Source organism: Scomber japonicus, chromosome 18 (assembly GCF_027409825.1).
Source record: "Scomber japonicus isolate fScoJap1 chromosome 18, fScoJap1.pri, whole genome shotgun sequence".
Classification (NCBI taxonomy): Eukaryota; Metazoa; Chordata; class Actinopteri; order Scombriformes; family Scombridae; genus Scomber; species Scomber japonicus.
Window position 1 is genome coordinate 19412627 of NC_070595.1, and position 19093 is coordinate 19431719.

At 39.3% G+C, this 19093-nt stretch overlaps 3 protein-coding genes and 1 pseudogene across 3 annotated transcripts; all 4 read left to right on the forward strand.

The window, feature by feature from the left end:
• The first annotated feature begins 1766 nt into the window (after positions 1 to 1766).
• Positions 1767 to 7063, forward strand: LOC128379270 (17-beta-hydroxysteroid dehydrogenase type 1-like; annotated as a pseudogene).
• A 1232-nt stretch (positions 7064 to 8295) lies between these two features.
• On the forward strand, positions 8296 to 11065 carry si:ch73-141c7.1 (coenzyme Q-binding protein COQ10 homolog, mitochondrial). Its single transcript, XM_053337881.1, has 5 exons — positions 8296 to 8454; positions 8990 to 9142; positions 9230 to 9422; positions 10036 to 10137; positions 10741 to 11065. Exons 1-5 carry the CDS (start codon positions 8351 to 8353, stop codon positions 10891 to 10893), a joined length of 705 nt encoding a protein of 234 aa, XP_053193856.1. The 5' UTR covers positions 8296 to 8350; the 3' UTR covers positions 10894 to 11065.
• A 755-nt stretch (positions 11066 to 11820) lies between these two features.
• LOC128378380 (complement C1q-like protein 2) lies at positions 11821 to 13011 on the forward strand. The gene is made up of 3 exons (XM_053337882.1): positions 11821 to 12099; positions 12208 to 12342; positions 12427 to 13011. The coding sequence occupies exons 1-3, from the start codon at positions 11844 to 11846 to the stop codon at positions 12711 to 12713; spliced, it is 678 nt and encodes a 225-aa protein (XP_053193857.1). The 5' UTR covers positions 11821 to 11843; the 3' UTR covers positions 12714 to 13011.
• Positions 13012 to 14931: 1920 nt separating this feature from the next.
• LOC128379271 (uncharacterized) lies at positions 14932 to 18802 on the forward strand. The gene is made up of 7 exons (XM_053338896.1): positions 14932 to 16408; positions 16482 to 16621; positions 16751 to 16955; positions 17037 to 17141; positions 17335 to 17522; positions 17761 to 17902; positions 18000 to 18802. Exons 1-7 carry the CDS (start codon positions 14932 to 14934, stop codon positions 18581 to 18583), a joined length of 2841 nt encoding a protein of 946 aa, XP_053194871.1. The 3' UTR covers positions 18584 to 18802.
• The last annotated feature ends 291 nt before the right edge of the window (positions 18803 to 19093 follow it).

Consider the following 19093-nt stretch of genomic DNA (forward strand, 5'->3'; position numbering starts at 1 on the left):
ACTGATGCATGGAGTGCCTGGCATTCTCCGCCTGCTGTACCTCAAGCAAAGAGACTGAGTGCCAAGAAAGAAAGGATGAGACATTGGAATGTGTATGACAGACGAAACTGAAAAAATACAAATACAACCACCCAATGTTTTTTGTTTAACGTTTAGTGTCACTTCCTGCCTAACATTCAACCACTGATACATGCCCAAACTGAATTTTCCAGCCAGACCAGGGACCCAGCAGAACTTTACTGATGAGATCTGCTCTCAGACTGTCTAAATGTTCCTGTATGTTATCTGACAACCCGGATCTCGCGATGGAACAAGCCTCCGATACATTGTTCTGATATGTTTGTGAGTATCAATCGAACAAAGGTTCACGTGATTTTGCAGCTGCAGGAGGAATGTATACACCCTGAAACTGTCCTGCTTTGACCTCCTGATTAAGCCATGACTACGATGTCAATGTTTTGAGCTAAATACAAGTCAGGTCTAGCTCCAGGACAGACTTAAGTGTCTGAAGGCCTAGAAACGAGCAGGAACAGGATGTCCCCAATATAACAGCGAGAAAGAATGCCTTGAGAGGTCGAATCAAGACACAAGGGACATTTCCCATGACACAATCCCTGCCATTTCCTGGAGCGCAGAGGTTTTGTACACAAACTAGTCCTGTGGAATGCCAAACCGGCAGGTCAGGCTTTGGCCCTGAGGGTTACGGCTGACGTAAAGGCTCATGTCCAGCTGGCAGCCATAACTCCTGCATCATCACATATATCAAAAAACTCTGGGAAAATATGTATATGTATAAAATATGATGCTCTAATCTGCTCCTATGGCAGTGACCAAATGACCTCTGGGATGGAAGTTTGACAAGACACCATTGAGCTCACAGCAAGATTGCATTGTTCTTGCACTTTTAATTTTGATAACTATCTTATTTTTTCTTCTTGAACTTGCAGCTTTCATGTTAATAATGCTGTCAGACAAACTGCATTTCTCTTTCTCCTTTGTAGATTAGGACTTGAAAATGTGCTGATTCTGCCTCTGTATATGTGTGTTCAGCACCATTCATACTTTCCACACGTCCTCTCCTGTTTCACCCAGTGATGATTTTACCAGAAAGGAGAGAGCCCCGCTCCCTCCATATTACCTTGTGAAAAATGCACTGTGCATTTCTCAGGCTCTCTCTTTACTCTTTATTGAAGTAAACCTACCATATTCTCCATGGTCGTCAGAACAGAATGATTTGTCGGAGCCACATCTCTCATCAGTCAGTGGTTTATAAGCAGGCGTATAAAGTTATAGCTTCTCGGTTTGGGTTTTTTATCATCCTGGATTAAATTCTCAGAGGAAGGAATTCTTTCAATCTCGCTCCCCACTTACAGTTGTCCTGTAGGCTAGATGGGTTTTGCAGAGCAGGGGATACTTTCTATTTTTACCACAAATGCCTGCAACATTTAATATAAGAGCTCCAACTGCAACACACTTAAGCACAAAACCTCTCTCAAATGTCCTGAGTTTATTTTGCAAATTTACTATAACTGTGAGCAAAGAGATACATGCAAACATACAATAGTGAAATAGAAGAAACTCTGGAGAGACACCAGAAATAACATGTCTCCAGGCGAATCAATTTAAAAGAGTTGAGAGACAGCAGACTTTGATAAATTATTAGATGAGAAATAGCTGAAGAAAAAGATATGGATTAAATGTATCCACTGTGAGTTTAGAAGAGAGCAAGAAGGGGTCACAGACACAGCGTAACTCAACCTCATCAGATGCAGACGCATTATCATAAAATCCATCAAGTCTAGACCAAAGCAGTCAAATGGTGGTTTTACAAAGTGAAACAAAACTCCTCAGACAGGTAAAGAAGAAATAATTTGATATCAGACAGGAATGCTGCACTGACATGAATTTATTGGCATGGGAATAACACTGGACAATTATAACACACACACCAACATATTTAATTTTCTGTCCCACAGTGTTCTCATTATCTGTTAGATTTATGGAAATCATTTTCACTGAGTTAAGAATGAAAACAAGAGTTGAAGGGGGGTTTACTCAACAAAGTGATGGGTAATTTGAGCCGCAAAGACAAAGTCACATTGTCCCTGAGATGTCTAAAAAACAGTCTGTTACTGTATTTCAGTGTATCATTTCATAATTGTGAAATAGGGAATTGTGTCTTACATTTATCTTCAACAACACATTAAAGATACATGATATTATAGAGCACCTTTGAAAAACAGACAATAGTTTTTGTTATTTTAAAGCTTCTGCATTGCTGTCAGCATACCCGCTTTACAGGGAAACATTTTGCAGCAGATATAATCACCTTATCATGTGTAACTTGATTCCAAAGTTAAAAATATGCTTTATTTCCAAGTAAGCCCTTTCTTATTTCTCCTACCGTGCTGATGGTAAATGCCTACCTTGTCTCATCACATCAGCTGATCATATAAATGACAATTATGCGAGATCATCCTTTTTTAAGACTAACAAGTTTGATCTAATCAACTTCAAGAAAAGGTCATTAAACAATTTTATCTTGACCTAGTATAGTGAATCAACTTCTCCGAGAATTCAGTTTAACATTTCAGGTATAGCGTGACATTTCAGCTTCACCACATACCACAACACGTCTTCAGTTGTTTCACTTCTGCTCATCACTCTCACATGGGACATCCTGTCGAGTACATCTGCTCCTGCAATGATTCTGCAGTAGTATTATACACCTTGCATTGTGTCTGTACCATGTTTTCACGGCATGTGTCTGCCCTGAAATAGCATGGCCCAATGTGACTACCTGTCCTTCACAGTGTAAGCATATGAATGGGCTGACACCAGGGAGCTGTTGTGCTTTTTTGTCCTGAAGCAGTAGCAGATACCTCGTTCGCTGTTTGCACTTCAGTCACAGTCCAGAATTACTGCTGCATCACATGTATTTCCCCCTTGAGCATGAGGCCAGCCTACTGCCACCAACACTTTTCATTTTCAAAAATGAAAAGCTATGGAAAAAATGCCATAGCTACACACATGTGTGCATGTGGGATGTCCTCGCTCTTGCCCTGAACAGCTGTAAGGTCTTCAGAAGACTGTTTACTCACGGGCCAATCATGCCCAGGAGGTGTTTTAAAGGCTTTACCAGACCACTGTGTACCTCCACTTGACCTTCTCTTAGTAATTACTGGGCCACAGGGAGACTGTAGGCCATGTGTAGGAAGAAGCTGCTCAAATTAGACAGTGGGCCATAGTCTGTACAATGATGCCAGGATGGATTCAGAGAAATTGAATGGATGAAGTCCGGCTCAAACAAGTCTGTGCAATGATTTGCTTGACTCTGCACATGTGAAGTAATGAATGCAATGAGTTTTAATAAAACAATTAAAGTTAAAATAGTTTCACTAGCATTTGGTGCTTCAGAACAGTAACAATGAACATGTACATGGCATGCATACGTTACACATGACCATGAACAGGGAAAGCAGGTATGAAATATTATTTGTAATTATTTGTATGCATGTGACAGCTAAGGTCAGACAGTTCAAGATTTTTAACAATGTCTGGGAGTTGTGGATATTTGAAAGAGGTCCAAGGCCTGCTGTTATCTGTCCCACAGACTCTGGGACAGCAGCCAAGCTGATGCCATCTCAAAGGGAGGAACGCAACAAAATAGCAGGAAATTCCTACTTGGTTTGCTCCCATCAGCAGAAGAAATGATTTAAAATCAGGGTGCTAAAATGTGGTCTAAAGCCAAATAAAGAAGTTTTAACTGGACAGAAACTAAGCAAGAGAATCAATGCACATGGGACTGCAACCAGATAAAATGCAAAAATGAGGTGAAAACAAAAAAAAGAGGAAGAAAAGAGTGCACAGTAGAGAACTACACACTTATCTTAAAAGTTGAATTTTGCATATTCTACACACTATATGACATTTCATGAGAGCACTTCTTTCACCTAATAATGTATTAAAACCCAGAAAGATGCCAAGTCTTTCTTCATAGCTTATTATAGGAAGATGCTGTACACCATTACTAGACTAGCACACACAAAGAACCAGGCTCTGGTTGAAAGAGAAGCAGACTGGTTTGTTCCTGAGGTTTTGTCTCCACCTAGTGAAATGTCACAAAACATGAAGTGGTATGTCGTACTTTGATCAAAATTCTTTCCATTGCTAAGAACTTTCATGACGCATTACTTGTACTGAATAACAGACACTTTGGTGCTCTGGTTGAATTTCTTTTCTTTTAAAAGGAGCCAAGTTTTCCCTTAGTTTCCTTTCAACACAGCTTCATTTCATATGCAAGGCCCTTGTTTGAAATTCCTAAATCCAAATAATTGTACTCATAGATGACCAAAACTAAAGATCCACACCAGACATGTTTTAAGATAAAATACTCTGTGTTTTTAAGCATTTTGAGCATGAAAGTTCATTCTTGACCTTTGGAACAGTGTGTGGAGTGGAAAATACTCTCAACTTAAAGGTCTGCTTATTAACTTTTTCCAAGCTTTCATTTGCTGATAAAGATTAAAAAAAGAAAGAAAGTAATAAGTAGACATTTGAATTTATCTTGTCACACATTCAAATAACATTTAAGGCATTGTTGTATGGTCAGACTGCTTTAATCAAAACTAACAGAGCTTTGCTGGAATCAGTAAATGACGGGCCTTATAAGACTTGTCTGAAATCATTTTTCTCAACACAGGCCTGGGAAAAGAATGCAGATCACCAAATCAGTGATCTTATGAGAATAACATACAGCTATTTTTCTCATTAAACCCTTAAACTCAAACCCATTGTGCTTCTTGCTGACTATTTTCCAGCCTTATTGTCTTGATGTGGTCAATGGAGCACTCAGAGGTCATGGTGGCTTTGTTCATACTCGGTGCAGGACTGATATTGTAATGTTTTGCTGCCACCTGGTGCTAATGTCAATAGTGTCATTCAAAGGACAAACTGATACATTGCAACATATACCAGGTTTTTCTGGGAATTGTCCTTATTTTCAATAGATAACTCACTGAAATAAATGGGTAGGACTCCAGCTGGCCAATAACTGGAGAATGTACAGTACACAATACAGTATGTGATGTACTGTATACACTATGTGATACTATACTGCTACACACACTGGACACCACACTGCAAGCCATCTGACTTCCTTTCCACATATATTTTACAACAGATCATTTTAATGTTGTTTATTTGAGTCCAGTGTATGTGTTCATTTCTATTTGTTTAGTGTATGCCACGATGAGGCCTGCACAGGAACCCCTTTGACATACTCAAGATGGATGTGAGTTATTCGGCAGTCCATCCTGGATGCAAGGGGCAGGGATGTGGAGATACAAGAGACAGGGATGTGGAGAATGAGTGGACATCCTGGGTATGTCAGTGTGGTCTTCTGTTCTGATTACAATTGTAATTTGTGTATGCTAATGGGCTTTCCTTCAGTGCATGCTGTGTGTAATCCTGGTGCGGGTTTAATGGAGTTGCTGGAGATCCAATCCTTGGACTCGATGAGGCCTACTCTAGAGATCAACCTCATGGGTACCATTCAGAGTATTCAGGCCTTTCTGGCTCAGGATCAGAGCCACATTCTGGTCACCAGCATCACTGGTGCGTTTCATGGTGAGACAAGCAAATGGTTGAGCAGTAACTGAATGTCAACAATGTTCTGCACGTGCAGTTTTTGTGATGGTTTGATGGAAATCATGTACAAAAATCATGTTGAAGTTTGCTGCCTGCATGAAATTTCCAAAATAACCCACATCTTGGCACTTCATGCTCTCTCACAGGTCTCTTTTAATGAGCTGTACTGTGCCATTAGGTTTGCAATAGAAGGAGTATGTGAGAGTTTGGCTGCCTTTCTTTAACATTTCAATACCTAGTGAGCTTGGGCATTTTCTGTATCTTGCATCCTTCGTTTCAAGATTGTTGAGTGTTTAGTCTGTCTCTCTATTATAAATGTTAATTAAGAGGTACCATTGACTGGATGCTTTATCTTCAGTGTGAGTCTCATTGATTGTGGTCCAGTCAACACTGATGTCCTGGTCAACCTGCAGAGGGCAGAGCTTGGACTGCAGGACTGTAGCTCCATTTTCCAAAATGCAGTACAGGACACTGAGGACATTGTGAGGATCTGTTGTGTGTCTATAGAAGATTATAACTTAATTGGTTAATTTAATGTTTTGAATATGGCTTAGATATTTGGGTGTTTAAAGGCTATTATTGATGCCAGTATTTTTAGACAAAGGCAAATTATTTTGCATTGTGTCTGAAGACTGAGACATAATCCTGAATCATTAGCATTTTCCTTTTTTCAATTAAAAAATCCCCCAAATTATAAGAATTCTGTATTTTCTTTGAATTGTTTTTGGCGTGTTAAAGATAAGAGAGCATCTGTGTATGTGTATGAGGAAAGTTTAAATGCTGGTTTACAGACTATTATAATCCCTTCACACCGCTCTGATTTCTTTGGTCAGCTATAGAATAGAATAGCTTTATTGTCATTGCACAAAAGATACAACAAAATTAGGATAGCTTTCTACTGAAGGTGAAAACATTCACATAAGTAAGTAAAAAGTAAGTGAAAGCCCTGAGTTACTCTGCAATGTGCTGCATGTTGCACAGATTAAAAATAAATAAATACATTGAATATGAACAGTATGTGGTGAGGTGGACTGTGTATGTGGGGTGTGTGTGTGTTTGTGGGGGGGGGTTAGTCAATATGTGAGTTTAGTGTGGTAATGGCTCTGGGGAAGAAACTGTTCTTGAATCTATCTGGAATCAAAATCGATTTAAAAAATTGTTCACCTGCCACCCTGTATTATTATTACTCCTATTATTACGCTCTCTCTCTCTCTCTGCCTCTCTCTCTCTCTCTCTCTCTCTCTCTCTCTCTCTCTCTCTCTCTCTCTCTCTCTCTCTCTCTCTCTCTGTGTGTGTGTCTTTGCCTCTCTTTCTCTGTCTCCCCCTGTCTGTGTCCACAGCTGATCTGCATTGGCAAGATGAGAAGCCTAACATGTCAGTACGCATCGTGCGGAATAACCGTTCTTGTAGATGATGGTCTGACATGTGCCATGGACAAGTTATTCAAGAGTGATTGTAATTGACAGTTCTCTTGTAACCTAGGACATGTTAGCTTGTCTGAACATCTACACGTTGAGTTTCCAGCCTATCTTTGGATTGACTGAGGTTCTTAAACCTCTCCCTGATCAGGTGCCCTAATTCCAGCCCGATCCTGTACTGGCAGTTCTGGCTTTGTTACCACACAGCCACTTAATACAGCCAAAATGATAGGTGTCAGCCTTTTCCTCTCTTCCTCTGGGCCTGTATGTGGATCTTTAATGATAGTTAGGTAAATGCTTTTGTAAAACATATAAAAATTAAACTTCTCCTATTATCATAATGTAAACATTTTAATTTCGTCTGTGTATTAGAATTCTGCTGCTTGTTGATATTTGTTTTAATACTCTGCAGTATTTCTCCACTTAATCTGAATGTAGATGATGACCTTTATCCCAGGTGTAGCACCAAAGTCCAGGTTTGTCTAGTGTGTGCTTGTTGTTCTCATGACTCACTAAATTACACAGTATTATTTAGACTTTGACTTACCCCATAATCTTTTATTTTTTTATGTGACTGTCATAAAACTTTACATGTAAACCATTTGGTATCACTGTTTGTAGTCAGTAATACAATGACATAAATATTTTAGTCTTGGGTTTCATACACCTTCTGTAATAATACATCTAAAATCTAAAACTCTTATCAAATGGGGTCATTAACATGAAAAAGTTTGAGAACCACTGGTCTAAAGCAACTCCATCTGTCTGTCTCTGAGTAAGGAGTGGGGCGGGGGTGTCACTATTCATCCCACAATACTTTTATTAATGCATTTATCTATAAAGAAATTGTCAAGAAAAAGTTAAAAATTGGTTTTAAAAAAATAAATATCTGTACATATACATATACAATACTTCAAAAATGTCTGCATGGTTTTAGGACCTTTAAATAGACACAATCCACCAAAGTTATGAGTCCTCAAGTGATAAATAAAATAAATATATCATTTTAAAATCCTTCTTAACATACTTTTTTTTTAAAGTTGGAATTGCCTACTTTAAATTATTTTGAATCATTTATAAGCGATCAATCTAATTTTTTGAAACACTTTATCAGCCTTTCTGTTTGATTGGCCAGAGGCAGCGGGCCAGAGCCAATAGCGCCTCTTATTACATCACCAGTGTCTTTATTGGGAGGGTGAAGCGACTCACCACTGAGCACAAAGCCGGTGAGCTGCTGCTGAGGTGCAAACAAAGACTGTTCGTTTCTATCCTACATCCTCGCCATGGCCAACAAAACGACTCCGCTTCTCCTCAAGGCGCTGTTGGAGATATCTGAAGCCCAGTCTTTAAAGCTTTTGGGAGGAAACCTTAAAAGAGCAAATGTCAGGTGAGTGATAATTGGACTTCACCGTTGAGACGCCATCAGGTATTAGACAACATGCTGAGTGAAGTCAAGTCGTACTTCTCATCAGTCATATAGCTGTCGTGATTTAGATGTTAAGCTCAGATTGTTTGTTTGATAATAATTGATTAAGCCTTTCGAGTCATTTTTAAGAAGAAAATGTTCAGTTTTTCACTTTCCAGCAACTCAAATCCAAATATATTCTGTTTTTTTAGCCCTTGATTATAAATGTATATATCTTTGTGTTGTGAATAGTTGGTCCACAAAGAAATAGTCTACATTTGAGGACTTCATCATGGGCTTTGGGAAACAGTGATGGTCTTTTTGAATCAATTTCTGACATGCAAATAAATCCAATGTCCAAATATTGTTAAACTTATCCAGAGTAAATGCACAGAAAGCTAATTAATCAGTCAGTTGGTATGGGACCCCCTCACTATGTAAACCTGGGATGCCCTTTTTATATTTCCCACACATTAATTTATTAATTTATGTGTTACCATGCATTTCCTCCCCTCAGACATTTGAGCTCCTGCGGGCCCCTGGCAATGAGGAGAGCCAGCCTGCCTGTCTTCCCCACCACCCCTGTCAGCACACCCAGCCGCAGCTTCATCAACCTGGCTGCTCCCATCAGCACCCGCAGAATGGAGTACACTGAGTGCCGGACACTACGGTAAGTCCCACAATATATTATCTAACATGCTTCTATGCTTATTATCTAAAATTCATCTAACTGTAACTTATGTTCACATGTGTTCAGGTATACTCCAGAGCAGATGTACAATGTGGTGGCCAGTGTGGACCAGTACCAGCACTTTGTTCCCTGGTGCAAGAAGTCTGAGGTCAAGAAGAGACGTAACGGTGGCATTCGGGCAGAGCTTGTGATAGGATTTCCCCCCATTGTGGAGCGCTACACCTCGGAAGTCACTGTTATCCCAAACCACCAAGTCAGGGTAAGTCTTTGTCTTGTTACTTCCAGAAAACTCAAACTCACTCACTCATATACTGTTTTTTCTTCTTGTACTTGTTGAAAAACCTCAATTTAAGACTTACGTTTATCAATGCTTGGATTTATGTTTACTACTTCTTGCCACCCTGCAAACTATTGTGGCTAGGAAATTTTTATTTGGTTGAGGAGGAGGAGGCTTTGATGGAACTGAGGAGAAACAAGCAATTGGATGAGTGTAGGATTTAGTGGCATCTAGTGGCGAAGTTGCAGTTTGCAACTAATTGAATAGATCACCATAAATCCTACAAAGACACATACTAGAAGTGAAATTACTATTCTTGTATGAGGAATAAATATCTTGACTCTGTTCCACGTTAGAAGTTGATACATTTGACATGTTCTCGAAACCATCATGCACTTTCACACTGGCTTTAAGCTCTTCTTGGTTCCACCACATAATCCTGTTCCACCCAAAAACGAAAAACTTTGGAAATGTCACTTCTTTGTGACTTAAAACAATATTTATGGTATAGAGTTGAGAGACTGTAAACAGACAATGAAGGGACTCTGTGCTTGGTAGTCACTGATTAATAAATACTCTTTCCTCTTTTAAACAGGCCTTGTGTACTGATGGATCCCTCTTCAACTATCTTGAAACAACATGGAGGTTTTCCCCTGGACACAAAGACCTACCAGACTCATGTCAAGTGGATTTCTATGTAAGTGTTTAAACTTGACTCTGACACCTAATGAAGAAATTTAGTTTTTAAAGCAGCCAAATTTTAAAGATGGAGAAAAAGTAGAATTATCCAATTAAAAAGAATAATGTAAACATTCAAAGAGTTTAGAATGACTGGGACTTGATATATGAGATTGCATCCCTAAAGAGAGACAAATTCCAAGTATCTGATCTTGTACTGTTGTGAATGGATTACCGACTGTTGAGTAAAATCTCATTATCCTCTAAATTTAGTCTTGAGTACCATGCTGGTGTCCTTGGAGGCCTGAAGTACCTACTGCGACAGGGAACAGTGTTAAATAGCTGCAGACAGGAGCTTGACCTGCATGTTGGCTCAGGTTGCCTCAGGGTCAGCCAGGAAGTGGTTGAACTTAAGCCAAACATGTTAAATAAGGGAAGCTGTGTGATTTATCAATGAACACATGTACAGGAAGGAAATATACATCTTTTGTATTATTTTTAGGTATCTATCTATCTATGCACAGAACAGCCATATATCTATATTCTTTAAACTCACAATTGAATTATTGAAGAGTCTTAAACAGTCAGCTAACATGATTGTCCCCTCCTGTGTCCACCGTAGGTGTCATTTGAATTCAAGTCTCTTCTGCACTCTCAGCTGGCCACCCTTTTCTTTGACGAAGTGATTAAGCAAATGGTCAGTGCTTTCGAGTCACGGGCAGCAACACTTTACAGGAACCAGCAGGAGGCATCGCTGAGGAGGCACTCAAGATGAAGTTGACCCTTTTGACCTCCCATTCATCCACATCCACATCCACTTGAACTGTCAACCAAACCCTGCCAGTCTGTTACCCTTACATACTGTTAATACTTGTCTTACACAGGAGACTGGATCTTGTTTTTGCACTCACTCATATATTTTGAGTTGAAATGCACTTGGAATATACTTAAAACTATATATTTATAATCCACAAACACATTTATTAACTCTCTTGTGTGTGTATATATAAATATGTATTTATTTTGTATATATGGTAAAATGCATGGTTTCAAATTACCATGTTGAACCCAAATGTCGTCTTTCAAAATTGACTCCTGCTCAGAGCTGAAACATCTGAAATGGTTAAAAGCTTTTTCTTGTCTAGGATTATTATATCAGTGGAATTAAAAAGCTCTTGTATTTTTTAAACCATTATGTCAAAGCGTCATTTGTTGCACTGTTTTCTTCTTTTTCTCAATTTTGCAATGGGCCACAGTAACTAGCCACACATCAAGACACAAGCAATGACTTCCAGTTTAGTGGATTGTATTTGTAACTGCTTACTAATTTAACTGTTCGGGCAAGAGTTTGGAAAAAATCATGTGCCTCCAGGAAGAGTTGCAAAAGTTCAGTCCCAGTGACCTGACACTACAGTCTATATTTCAGTCCCAATCAGCTGTTCATCTTTAATTAATGTCACCTTTTAAAATGTATTTGAATTTGCTGTATGCAGTGTTTTATTATCTCAGGCCCATATAGAACATTGTAAGCTTTGCCAATAACATGATATATGACTGTCATTAATCACTTGTTGGACTTTAGTGGGTTTTCCCAACTCTTTCAACAAAGAGGCAATGTTTGTTTTTCCTGAAACTGGTGTTTCCTGTTTTGCACAATGTCAGAGTATAAAAGAGGGTAGACTTAACAGAACACTGCATGGAAGCAGAGATTTCAAAAACACAAGGATGAAGAGGATTGCAGTCATTATTATTGCGTTCAGCTGCTGTCTTTGTGAAGTACAAATCAATGAAAATAATGACAAGGTCCATCAGTGGCCAGGATCAACTTGCTGCTCTAATATGTGCTCCCTCACTTCCATAACTCAAACCCTGGGCGCAGTTGGAGAGAAAGTAACAAACATGGCAGAAAAAATTACACTCCTGGAGGCTAGGTTGCAAAACACAGAGAAGGAAGTCCTGGAGTTGCGGAGTCTGACTGGAGGTAAAATATGGCAAATGTTTTTAATGGGTTATAATGAGATGTAATTGTTCACTGATCACTTCATCAGTTCCAACCTCTTATGTGTCTGTGGTAATTTGATGCTCTCAGGTGCAGCTCAGGTGGCCTTTTCTGCAGCTCTCAAGGAATCTGGCTCTGGAAACATTGGGCCTTTCACAACTGCTACGCCACTCCAGTATAAGAAGGTCTTTGCCAATAGTGGCAGTAGCTACAACCCTTCAACAGGTAATGTGCTAGACAGAGAACAACATATAAGGAGAAGGGAGAAAGCTAGAGCAAATAAATGTAAACCATTCTCCGTTTTTTCAGGCATTTTCACAGCACTGGTCAAAGGAATGTACTTCTTCCGATTCTCAATGTTCAACAACCTCAATCCTGTTGCCAACTCTGTTGTGAGCCTCATGAAGAACGGTGTGAGGCTGACGTCTGTCTGGGACACATCTGGGACTGACGGCAATGACATGGGCAGCAACGCCGTGGTCATCCCCCTGGAGGTGGGAGACAATGTATATGTGGAGCTTCTAACAAACAGGGTAGTCTATGATGATACCATGAACTACAACACCTTCAGTGGTTTTCTGCTATTCACCATGTGATTCAAACAACATGATTTCAGGGTTACCTGGCTCCTAATACTTTTATGATCAAATAAATATTTTACATTATTTATAGGCTACTGATAATTGGGAAGAGGATTTATTCACACACAAGCAAAAATGAGGAAATTAAATTAAAATACAATTAGTTTCCAATGAAATTTGTTTATGGAAATCTGGATGTCAAAAGAAAATTGTGCAAAATTGTGATTTAATGTAGAAATATTTCTTGTACAGTTACATTAAAAGAAGTAGCTACTATGTGTACTAAAGGAAAAATATTCAATAAATACAATAAAATGTGTGTGTGTGTGTTTGTTTGTTTTGTATAACTGCATTTTCTGTGTAGCATGAATAGTAGTCTATATAGCTATATTAATCGGCCATTGAATAAGAAATTTGGCTAAGCAAATGGTGCCCTGTGTAAGGTGTCCTGTGGGCCAACTTCAGCCAGGTTTGTCAGCTTTAGTACACACAATGTAAAAGGAAAGTTACATGTCAAATTTGAAGAAAAACCGTGCTTAGGTAAGTCTAGAGGCATAGGTGTCACTTTTCATGTTATGGCTTATACATCCATGGATAAACTTATTAAAATAAAATAAATAATGTAACACTGCATCGAGTTTTCAGCAGCATGTTAGAGGTAATAATGCCGCCAAAATGCACATTTTAGCAACCAAGTTGAATTGCAAGACTGAAAGAAGTAAACCTTTAAAACTATAAGAAGTTAACCTTTAAAACTAGGGTCCTAGAAATGTGATCCTGAAACTGCAGCCCCTGGTTTTGCAGAAAACATAGTGTTGAATGGCTGGATGTGATAAAGGGCCTGTCATTCCATACAGGCATTGTGGTGAACAACCGCACTACGGGGGTCCTCCCTAAGCTGCAGTAGGACTACAAACATGGAGGACTACAGAGCGTTTTCTGTGCAGCAACATTTAAACCTGCATTTTTAATGGAAGTTGGGCAATTGGATGCTTGAAACCATCATGGTCAAAGTAAGCGGAAATGTGAAAATGACACTTTAGTGTAGTCAGAGTTGGAGAGCTCAGTGTTAAACACGCTATTTAAAAGCGCTGTTATACTTTGTTGTGGTTAGCTGTTCCCATGTATGCGGATGTACGAGTAGCATTAATGTTCACAATTATAAGCTTGTCACCAAATTCAAAGCCATGATATTACAATGTCTCTAAGTTCATCACAATATACCTAGTTTTTATCTCTTCATACTGATAACAGAACTGTAATAATCATAAATCAACAACAAACTAAGATAATGTTCCCAATTTCTTATTATTCGGTTCAGTTGATTTGGTAATGTGTTAGTAATCTCTACAAAATCTTTATAACACAAACCTAGAGCCTGATCGATAGCCTATATCAGTCAGCCGATATTAACTTATCAATATTAGCCTATCACATATTGGTGTGAGCATATTGTCTGATATGCACCAATATATATTTTTTCGTTTCATTTTTTTTTTTTTTTTTATAAATTATTGGCCATTATATAGATATTGTAATTTTTTACTCCCTAATATCGCTATTAGCGTCTGCCCCAAACGTCCAGTATCGGTCAGACTCTATAAAACTGCCATTCTTCTGGAAGACATCATAAAGGATAATTAATGTTTTGTCAGCTCTGTCTCATATTTTATTTCATATAATTTGTTTATTGTATTTTTATTCTTCCCCTGCTCCATGTAGAAATGTTATGTGTTTGCAAGGCTATGTCTGTATTTCCTCTGTTCTGCTTATTCCAATACTTTTTTTTTTATGTCCCAGAGTTTCTAATAAAAACTACATTGCTATTTTACAGATCCACCAATCAATAGTTCAACCCGGGGGCCAGTTCGAAATACAGTGCTCAAATATCAGTGATACTTTGTTTCACTGCCTTCTGTGTCCCAAATTCAAGCCAACTACAAGCAAGAAGATCCAGAGACACATGGATAGCCATATCAGCACTGCATTGCATGTTCAAGGTAAGTCAACTGTCTCAGCTAAAGAACTCGCAGATATTTATATCTTAATATTTGAAGTTACAGATGTCGCACCTCTGTGTCCTCTTGCAGATAACATCATTTGCAGATGCAAACAGCCATGCAGACTCACAGGTCATTATCATTGCCCCTACTGTGAAAAAACAATCTTACGGCGAGCGTATATGGAAATGCATGTGCTCTCATGTCAAAATAAACCACCCTCGTCACTCACAATGGAACCACTCTTATTGTCATCCCAGGAGATTTCAGGATTCCCGTCTTCGGAAACAACATCAGAAGTACCCCACTCTTCACCTGCAGAATCACAACCGGTACCCCCTTCGCTATGTGCAAGATTGGCAGTGCCCCCTTGTCCATCTGTGACATCTGTAGTACCCCCTCCTTCATCTATGACATCAACTGTACCTGCTTCACCATGTGCAATGTCTTTATCTACGACATCAGCAGCGCCCCCTTTTCCAGCTACAATATTGGCAGCACCCAACTCAGAACCTCACCAAAGGCAGTTGGATCTGCTGGAGGAGCCCATGGAGTGTAAAGCATCAGTAGTGCAAAAAGACCATAGTTATACACTTCCACCCCCAGTTTCTCTCCACTTCCCTGTAGCTTCACCAGTATCCAGCGATATTCCTGCAGCTTCACAACCAGAGGCCTCAAGCACAGATGCCCCTTCGCCCCAGACTTCAATTGAGGACGCTGCATCGTATCCTGACACAACGACGCGGGTGTCTTACGGTGTCGGAAGTTTAAGAGTAGTGCGATGCCCTCACTGCTCGCTTCGTCTTTACAAAAAAAACCTGCATGCCCATATGAAGAGGAAGCACGGAGGGCTGAAAGACATCACTGCTGCTTCACATCTTAAAAATGTGTGTGTTGATGAGACACGTGGAATATTTGCTGTCCAAAGAGTTGCTCATGGGTTCTCTGTGCCGATACATGTACAGCGTAAAACATGGGGAAATCATCATCAGGTAAGGTGTGGGCTGGAGGAATGTCACAAGTACCAGTTGCTTGCAAAGCAGAGTGGGCTAATTTACAGTCTGTGTGAACACATTCGATCATTGGACTACTGCACCAAGATTGCATGCGAGGACTTTCTTTATCCAGAGTTTCTTGGGGAATTGGTGTCTCTGCATATTGTCGAAGAGTCCATGATGGGCACCTGCCAGCTGAGGCAAGAAGCAGCAGAGAAAGACCATGTGCCTTTTTCTGTATTAGTGGATTTGGGAGGTTCCACACATCAACTTTGTCTCTCTGTTCATGAGCCCAAAATATGCAGTTTCTCCTCCTTTGGCAGAGTTATAGTTACTTATAATTTGAAAAAACAAACCTGGCACTGCCCCTGTACCAGCCCTCAAAAATCCTGTCCACATAAGAGCATTGGCAAATGGCACATATTCCAAACCAGGAAAGATCTCCTGCCTGCATCAACTCAAGAGACATTTCAGTCTCATTCTAATCCTGCTTCCACAGAGCTGGAGAGAAGTGTGAGATACACTTACGCAGAGAAGAAAATACCTGCAACTCTTCCTGGAGCTGCCACTGCTCCTAGAGCGCTGACCGATTATCCTGCATGTTTGATTCCTACTGAAGAAACATGTAAACTCTGTCCAGGCCATCCCAGATTAGAAGATGGATGTCTCATCACAGACAAAGCTACAATAGTTGGCATGAACGGTGTAAATCACAGTAAGTAAAATACATCATGGATTGACCACCTACTGCTGATTTTGTGTTCTGATGTTATCATTCTACACTGCAGACACCTCGACTTGCAATAAAAGATGCCCTAAATGCCACATGGACTACCGGTACCAGGAATGGCAAGATGGTCTTCACAACTTTAATGACCATGTCATCTTGACACTACATTTTTGCCTCTATATGCGGTACAACCTACAGGTGTGTACATAGCATGTCAGAACTCAAGAAATACAAAAATAATTTTACTAGCTATTGGTGAATATGTGTATTTAGCAAACTGCACTTTTATTTTTTTCTGAAGAAACACTTTGAAACACTTCTTTACAGAATCATGTGTCAGTGTCCAGAATGATCAGCTGTTTGGAGAGTTTTCTGGGCCAAAAGTTTCCTGCGGTCAACATCATTTTCCAAGCCTATTGTCACTTTGAAGCACTGAACAACACAGAGTACAGTTACTCCTGTATGAACTGTGGCTTTTTCCCTGCTGTTGTCATGATGGACCTCCACAGAAACCGTGTCTCCAAACTGAAGAGTAAGTAACTGAGATTAAGAATTATTGTAATTTAACCTAAAAAAAAGCTTCCATATTTACCTGATGTGTCTGTGAATGTAGTGAGTGAATTGAAAACACCCCCTGAAGACTTTGATGGAGAGCACAAGATCGAGGACTTCTGGGAATCTGTTCATCTGGAAATGATCAGTCGAGGCTTTTTTCCCAGTAAGTAAAGAACTAAATCTTACTGAATGTTCCTAATGTGTATTTGTTCTGCTAAACCACGAGTTGAACATCAAAGATGACTAGATTATTAGGTAGGTCATCTCAATTCAAAAGTTAATTGTGATCATTTTAAAAAATCTTTGTTTTTACTTTTTTCAGTTTTGCATTGGAAATGTTCTTAATCTTTTTTTAGACTCTTCAACAAATCCATTTGTGGTTCATCCATCTTATGAACACTGGGCTCCTTGGATTGGGAAGGAAACCCGTAAATCTGACTGTGTCCTCAACACTGAATTCAGAAAGATGCCAACATCTGAAACTGAGGGAAAACTGAGCAGTGTGACTACCGACCGTCTTTGTGAAGATTTGTTCAAACAAAATGTAGGTTATTTGTAAAATTAAACCTTATTTATTTTGGTCGAATGTTTTTTATACAAAGCCAGAAAAACTACAGATTTTTATTTTTTTTTTATTGTAGTGTTTTTGTAATCCAAATCATTTACCTTCTCTCTGTATGCCTAATGTATTTCAGGAGATGCTACAATAAATACATTGCTAAAAATAACTAACTAACTAATTCCTGAATTCTTGGTGAACACCTCTGTTTGATATCTCCCAGGAATCAACTCTACAAAGTCTGTGCAAAAGTTGCGGTGTTGATTCTAATGGATGTCGTGTAGATCTGATCTTGCGGCTGAGGGAGAATCTGAGTGATCGTCAGACCTTTGTCAAAGTGTATCAGTCTATCTGGGGTACCTCTGGTAAGTATGAATTAAATTCAACTATGAAAAACAAAAGTCTGAAAAGAAAGGAGATGAAAAATGTGCAACATTTGCAACATGTTCTTCCCCTCTACAGGAGGATGGTGTGTAGTTTCTTGCCCCCATGGCATCGTTTACAGTCTGAAATTCAACCTGCAGACAGTAAGTCCGAGAGATTTCGCCGACCTTCTGCTGTCATGGAAACATTTCCCAAATGTCTGCCTGTATGACTCTGCACATGGCTTAGCAACACACACAAATTCAAGAGTTCCTGACAAACCCCCATTTCATCCACATGAAGGAAAACCAGCTGCTCAGACAACAAAAAACTTGACTAAAGCTGTTCATCGAAAATTCAAAGTGTCCCTGCCATGGCTCAGAGAAAAACTTGAGCATTCAGAAGAAAATGGACATCCGATAACTGGATCAAGCCACCATTATGCACTTCACCAGGGTAACACAAAGGACCCACATGATGTGTTACGAAGGGTTAATCTGGTACCAGAACTCAAGGACTGTGTAAATAATAAGTCAGTGAAGCGGCTGCTCGCTTACATGAGAAAAAACAATTATTTCCTCAACAGCATGACTCCTTCCACACACGTATTCCTAATGAGGAACATGATCCAACACAGGAATGCTCGTTGTAACACACAGCTTGTGGAAACAGTTAAAAATTAGTTCAGTAACACTAACTTTTGGACCCCATTGTCAAGTCTGATATGGGTCAGACTGCCATGGATGTGTAGATCAGAAAGTCCTCACTGATGCTAATCACATGAAACAATTTCATTTTGAAAGGATTCAATGTATAAATCACACAAATATTTAGTTTATTTCTTTGAAAAGGCTAATTTTCCTAAAACAGCCGGTCACTGTAATAACTTAAATTATTACTCACACAGCAGTAAAAAGTGTATTCACTGGGGTGGATTTTATTTGCTGGTGAGTATTAATGTTAGCAAGACAGTACACAACATGTATGTGTAATGCACATTATGTCAAGTTTGGTTACACAGAGGAACTCTTTGGTTTTGTTGATTTTATGGCAAAATATCCCACTAAAACTTAATCAAAAGTCTTGTTTTTGGTGTGTCTCAATGCAACTTGAAGCTTCTGTTGGTACACTAAAGGTTTATCTTTTGATACTGGTAGCAAATCTCTACAGTGCTGCATGAGAGTTTAGGCAGC

Bases quoted from the DNA above. Each gene is read 5' to 3' on its own strand.
- si:ch73-141c7.1 (XM_053337881.1), top strand. From the start codon at position 8,351: ATGGCCAACAAAACGACTCCGCTTCTCCTCAAGGCGCTGTTGGAGATA. The intron at 8,455-8,989 runs GTGAGTGATAAT...TCCTCCCCTCAG, and splicing joins CTTAAAAGAGCAAATGTCAG to ACATTTGAGCTCCTGCGGGC. The intron at 9,423-10,035 runs GTAAGTCTTTGT...TCTTTTAAACAG, and splicing joins TCCCAAACCACCAAGTCAGG to GCCTTGTGTACTGATGGATC.
- LOC128378380 (XM_053337882.1), top strand. From the start codon at position 11,844: ATGAAGAGGATTGCAGTCATTATTATTGCGTTCAGCTGCTGTCTTTGT. The intron at 12,100-12,207 runs GTAAAATATGGC...TGATGCTCTCAG, and splicing joins GTTGCGGAGTCTGACTGGAG to GTGCAGCTCAGGTGGCCTTT. The intron at 12,343-12,426 runs GTAATGTGCTAG...CCGTTTTTTCAG, and splicing joins TAGCTACAACCCTTCAACAG to GCATTTTCACAGCACTGGTC.
- LOC128379271 (XM_053338896.1), top strand. From the start codon at position 14,932: ATGGAACCACTCTTATTGTCATCCCAGGAGATTTCAGGATTCCCGTCT. The intron at 16,622-16,750 runs GTGTGTACATAG...ACTTCTTTACAG, and splicing joins ATATGCGGTACAACCTACAG to AATCATGTGTCAGTGTCCAG. The intron at 17,142-17,334 runs GTAAGTAAAGAA...ATCTTTTTTTAG, and splicing joins CAGTCGAGGCTTTTTTCCCA to ACTCTTCAACAAATCCATTT.